At 41.4% G+C, this 6,000-nt stretch overlaps 1 protein-coding gene and 1 long non-coding RNA gene across 14 annotated transcripts in view; one reads left to right on the forward strand and one right to left on the reverse strand.

The window, feature by feature from the left end:
* The window catches only part of Dip2c (disco-interacting protein 2 homolog C), a 385,401-nt gene that overhangs the window by 50,290 nt on the left and 329,111 nt on the right, over window positions 1-6,000 (reverse strand). For 8 of the 11 annotated variants that reach the window (XM_017600567.3, XM_017600566.3, XM_039095749.2 and 5 more), the window contains 2 exons: window positions 4,995-5,116; window positions 3,647-3,727 (listed from right to left, as the gene is read on the reverse strand). In XM_017600567.3, the coding sequence (XP_017456056.1) occupies window positions 3,647-3,727; window positions 4,995-5,116 (203 nt within the window). The remainder of the gene's footprint in view (window positions 1-3,646; window positions 3,728-4,994; window positions 5,117-6,000) is intronic. The other 3 variants (XM_017600565.3, NM_001415158.1, NM_001107360.2) reach the window with 1 other exon arrangement.
* LOC108348621 (uncharacterized) overlaps window positions 5,512-6,000 on the forward strand; it is a 30,123-nt gene continuing 29,634 nt past the window's right edge. For all 3 annotated transcript variants that reach the window (XR_005495838.2, XR_010059225.1, XR_005495833.2), the window contains exon 1: window positions 5,512-6,000. This exon is cut by the window's right edge and continues 1,211 nt beyond it. This is a non-coding gene — a long non-coding RNA (uncharacterized LOC108348621).

Raw genomic sequence — 6,000 nt, forward strand, 5'->3', positions numbered from 1 at the left:
CTCAAGGGGAGGCTCCAAGGTCTGACAATGTTACTAAGATGTGGTATGCTTTCAGACAGGAGCCTAGCATGAGCGCCCTCCAAGAGGCCCAACAAGCAGCTGACAGAGACAGATGCAGATACACCCAACCAATAGACTAAAGTTAGGGACCCCTGTGGTTGAATTAGGGAAAGGTTGGAAGAAGTTGAGGAGGAGCACAGCCCATAGGAAGATCAGCAATCTCAACTAACCTGAACCCCTAAGATCTCTCAGACACTGGGCCACCAACCAGGCAGCATACACCAGCTGATATGAGGCCCCTGACACATATACAGCAGAGGACTGCCTGGTCTGGACTCAGTCAGAGAAGAAGCACCTAACCCTAGAAAGACTTGAGACCCCAGGGAGTGGGGAGGCCTGGTTGGGTGGAGGGGACATCCTCTTGGAGACAGGGATGATGGGGGGAGGAATGGGATTAAGAACTGTCAGAGGGTGGACCAGGAAGGGGATAATGACTGAACTATAAATAAGAAGATTAAAGATAATAAAATTAAAAAGGAGGAGGAGGAGGAAGAAGGAAAAAGAAAGAAGAAGTAAGGCCCAAATTCAAGGATCAGCATTGCAAAGAGAAATGGAAACAAAACAAGATTAAGAATGAAAACCCAAGACATGAAGTCTGAGCCGGAAGGGTGCACAGTGCAGAGCACACCACCCACTGTTGGGATTATAAGCACTTCACCCCCCCATCTCCTTTGTGTATATAAAGAAAGGACTCATGACCTCATGCTTATAAGTAGGTGTTTTACTGACTGAGCCCCTCTAGCTTCTAGTCACTTTGAAGATTTTAATATGATCTTTTACTACAGCAAAAATGCTATCAATTTCAGGGACGTGTTTCCTTTCCCAAGCACTACTTGTTGAGAACACAGGTTCCAAGTGAATAGCTCCATGAAGTACTAATCATTCAGCCTCAGGTAACAACCATCATTTTCCAACAGCTTCACCAACGTTCATGGAAAAACTGATTTCTACTCTGAAACCACTGGATAAAAAGTAGTTTCCAGGTAAAGTTATTCCATATGTTAGAATTGTCTTCTAAAATAAGTTGTGGGAGAATTTTCTTGACAGACTGATCATGCAGAGACATTCAGGGGTCAGCATCCATTCTAAACACAACAAGCTCCATGGTTCCTGACTGTGAACTTAACACCATTTATGGTTTTATTTTAATATCTAAAACAATTAAGGACAAAAATTCATGTTCTGAGATTATAAAGAAAATACTATAAATAAACAAATCAAGAAATTAAATGAGTTGTTTGAAGTTCCTGGTAAAACTAAAAAAGGATACTGTGCATGTTTTGAGAGAGAAAGTTTTCTGCTATTAATGATCATTTTAACATGCACGATTCTAACTTCAATCTTGCAGACCTCATACCTAACAACTACAGTTGCCAAAGGTGCAAGTACATGAACGGACAGTAAATGTAAGCAATGAAAAAACCCTTCATACTCTGAAGTCAAATGTTTCAATTATCTTAAAAGACCCACGATCAAAAAAAAAAAGATAGTAAAAAAAATCAAATTCATAACTATTAAAAATAGTTTGCCCAGGTCAGAAGTAAAGCACCCAAGCAACATCCCACATCTGCTGTGGGTGCCACTATCATGCGTGGTGAGTGAGTACATGATGGTGAGTTGGGAAAGATCGGAGTCTGCAGTGGAGGGAAGGAGAGAACATGAAGCTAACTGGTTTGTGCACTGTGGAGAACTGGAATTGGAGACATTGGTTATAAGGTCACACTGATTGGATGACATCACTTCAATGGGCCATCAAGTTTGTTCTGTCTACAAGGATCTACTTACTCTTGCACTCCCTGCTTAGACGTCCATAAAGTTTGAACACAGGCAATCATCTATCTTACAAAAATGGGAGCATGGTATTAGGCAGTGTTAAAGGGGGAGTTTACAAGTGACTCATGGCTGACTTGCTCTGTTGACAGTTTGTACAGAATATAAGCACCATGACAGTGCTAGGCAAATTAAGGAAAGGAAGAAGTTATACTCATGAAAGGTTCTGAGCAGATACCATGCCCAGTTAAAAGGGAGTCAGTTATGGTTAAGACAACACATCCTAGTCATCACTTTGGAGGTAGTATTGGAAGAGAGAGCCATGCAGACTATGGACAAAGGGAAGCCGAGAGGAGCGTAAAGGAAAACACCACAGGAAGAGATTCGGGAGACTCAAGGAAGAGGAGATTAAAAGGAAATAAAAGTATCACAGATGTGAAGGAAGATGAAAATGGTTAGTTGTGTGAAGTAAAGGGGATCATGTCTATCACTGCAGGGTAAAGATGGAGTCAGGGAAAAAGATGAAACACGGAGTGTGACGGCTCAGCTGGCAAAGGTATACGCTCACAGGCCTGAAAGGTCTGCCTTCAATATCCACAACCCACCTATGGAAAGAGAACTGGCTCCCAAAGTGACCTCTGACCTCTAGAAGCATGCTGTTACACACACACACACACACACACACACACACACACACACACACACACAAATAAAAACATAAGGAAACAAATAAAAAGGAGGGAGACTAATTTCAGATGCATGGGTATGTGGTCACAGAATTGTCAAAGTTCACACTCTGACCACACAGCCATGTGACCATCTACAGGAGGAGGTAGGCTGTGAGTACAGAGTGCCCCTCAGAGGGGAGGCATTATATTAGACATTCAGAGAACACGGATAATAGGAAAGTGCTCTTTGTTGTCTCTAAGGAGTATCCCTGAATAGAGTTGTGAACAGATGTAGTATATGACGAACCATCATGACCACAAGAGTAATTTCGAGTTGATAAGCACTTTTACAACAGAGTAAGGTGAAGATTGTCCAAGTACATATAGTCAGAGAAACTTCTTCCACACAAAGAAACCTGGACAGCTAGAGCACTCAAGGCTTTAATTAGGAATCCTAAATGGCCTCAGGTTTGCAGACTTACAGGTACCTGTACTTGTCAAGAGGTCCAACTACTTATTTATTTTTCAAGTTTTAGCTCCAAAGCAGAAAGAAAAGCTAAAAGTAAACACCAGAAGAATACATCTTTGCATGTGACTTATTGTTAATATTTGGTACTATACTTAAGGTCTGACTTCTAAGTGCTTTTAAGTAGGAAGAGTTTGAATTGCTAATGTGAAATTAAACAGAAACTTTATAAAGTTCAAATAGTTTTAATTCTCTAGAGTCTGTAACTAAGCCCTTTATATTTAAACAAATTTGTTTATAATAAGAATATAACTCTCTCTCCAAGACTGCATTAGTCTTCTACTGTAGGTACCATTAACCTCTTCATTTTGGGTGGAAATAACTGCAGAGAAAGTGAGAGCATTAACAAGTGTATATCTATGGCTTTGCTCCCCGCTTCTTGACTACTGGTACAGTGTGATTTGCTGCCCCCAAGCTCCAGATGCCTTGACTTCCTCCATAATGACGAACTAGCTGTAACCTCTGAGCTGAAATCCCCCCACCCCCCAACCCTGTTACTTCTGTTAAGTAAACTAAAGAAGTCTTTGGGAATATTATAAAAGGGGGGTGACCTCCCAGGGAAAAGTTCAGACTACTCAAGTAAGCCATTAGGAAGTATGAGCTCAAGAGCTCTGAAGCCTACCCGACAATTGAGCAGAGTGTACAGCAGGTGGTCTGGAGTGGTCTGCGCTCTCCACTGTAAGACCTCTGAGAGGAATAGGAACTGGAATGAAACAAGGATATTAGAGTGATGCCACTGGATGGGTTAGGCAATCTCAATATTTAAATAAAACTATATTATTTGAGTTCATGCTTTCCTAGACAAAGGTATAAGGACATATTTACATTTAAAAAATTCTGACAAATATGCCATCCACAGAATGAGCAAGTACTTGGCTTTCCCTGCTGCTCTTTAGCATTCAATGCACCTGATTGAGACTGACAGCTCTAAGGATGGCTATAGTACTCTTGCTTAGGCAAGTTCTCGACAAGTCAGCCCAGAGGGAGAGAGAGTGGAGCTAGCCCCCAGGGTAAGATCATCCAACACAGTCGGCCATCTTTCCTCCTGGAGCTGCCAGAATACACACTGTTGATTTCTGTGATATGCAGGGCAAGAATCTCATCTAGCTTACCGAAGGAAAAGAACACTTCTATTAAATATGTGATTGTAGAATGCCATTCTCTGGTATTATTAAATTGCATTACAAATTACAAAGATTAAATGTATCATATTGATTTAGTCTGTAATAAAAAGGACAGCCCCATTTCATATAAAGATAGAAAATATCCATATAACACTCTAACATCTTTTATTAATAGACATGCACTATGTGAGGAGAGTGTGATGATCAAGTTGTTTTAATGAAGAAATTGCTGTATATTAGTGGCAATATTTAAATGACTTTGTCACATTCCTTCATAGCCCACAGTGAATGTGATGGGCCCATTTGGGCTGTGGGAAACAGCGAGTCCTAAGCATTGTCAGAGCTGAAATGTTACAACGGAAATACATAGACAAGTTATGAGCTCTGCTGTGTGGGTGGAGAGGAGCTGGATATTTGCTCTGCAAGCTGCGGGAAGAAAATCTAGCCTCTAACAATCAACCAGAAGACAAAATACTGTAGCCCAAGGCCACGATGAGCAGCATGGACTTCACGTGAGGGCTGGTGGAGTGGGGATCCATAGAAAGAAGCAAGTGGTGAAGAGCCATGGTTTCCTAATATTTGCCCCAGTCCTGTTCACGTGGATGATATCACTTCACTTCTGTGCCATGCTACAATTTCCTGAAACCCCATGCCCCTGTCACATTCTTCCCTGTAAGACCATGAAACTCTACTGTATGACAAGTGGGGAGGTGGGGTAGGATCATCAAAGATGTGAAATCAGCAATAGATGTGGTACTGACTCAGTGAGGACTCTGGACAGTTGCTCTGTGAGTCTACAAAGAGTTAACATAGCTCTAGAGTTAAGGGAATAACTTGAGTTCTGACCTCGGTTCTCACCTTCCGGGCCTGGTCATTGTCTTCTATCTGACCCAGGTCTCTGCCACTAGCCTGGGCAATCCTCTTCCCAGACACTAGGTTTCCCACCATCACTGAGGCAGGGCCAATTTCTGGAGGAAAAAAAAAAAAGCAAGTCACCTTAGAGTCAGAAGTGAAATTCCTTTTAACAGGATTCTTACCCAATTAGTAAAGAATTAACCTCAGGAAATGCTTCGAGAGACCAAGTTTCAAATCACTCTATCATAAGAGATTGCAAAGAAATCACTGATGTGCTTGTGATGGCCAGAATGAAGAAACCTGGATGAGGGCACACAAAAGCACACAAAAGCAATGCCTACAACACACACAGGCTTCCTCGGCACCCTGTAGGCTGATGACTCTGTTGTCTAGTGTGAGCCAACAGGTGATAATGCACATTTAGAGGTGATTATAAAAGCTGTGCCACGGATAAATACAGGACGCACTTCCCTGAGGAAGACTTCTGGATTCCACCTCTTGTTTGCTGGGATTATGATCTATAAGGAGAGTTGAGTCAAACCAAACAATTATAATACATTTTACCTCTTGGGATAGATTCAGAGAATACTCAGGAAGGGACATGAAAGCACAATGAGATGTACAAGAGTGAATCCAGAAGACACTATAAAATTAAAAGTTTTTACTACTCCACTGCTACAAATGCAATGAGCGTTCTTTCCCTAGTTTAAGACAGCAGCTTGAAAGGGAAACATCAGACATGTTTCCAGTATCTTCACTTTTTTGATTATGAAAAAAAAAGTTTCTTTTAAAAATATTTTTATTAAATGTTTTATTAAATTTATTTCCTTGTGTGTGTGTGTACATGCACTCAGGTCATGATGGCAATGTAGATCTTAAAGGACAACTTGTTACAGTCAGTTCTCTCCATCTATCACGTGGGTCCTGGGGGAATCAACGTCAGGTCAGGACTGACAGCAAGCACTTTCACTGAGTCGTTGTACTGACCCAGAAACTT

This window comes from Rattus norvegicus, chromosome 17, assembly GCF_036323735.1.
Source record: "Rattus norvegicus strain BN/NHsdMcwi chromosome 17, GRCr8, whole genome shotgun sequence".
Taxonomy (NCBI): domain Eukaryota; kingdom Metazoa; phylum Chordata; class Mammalia; order Rodentia; family Muridae; genus Rattus; species Rattus norvegicus.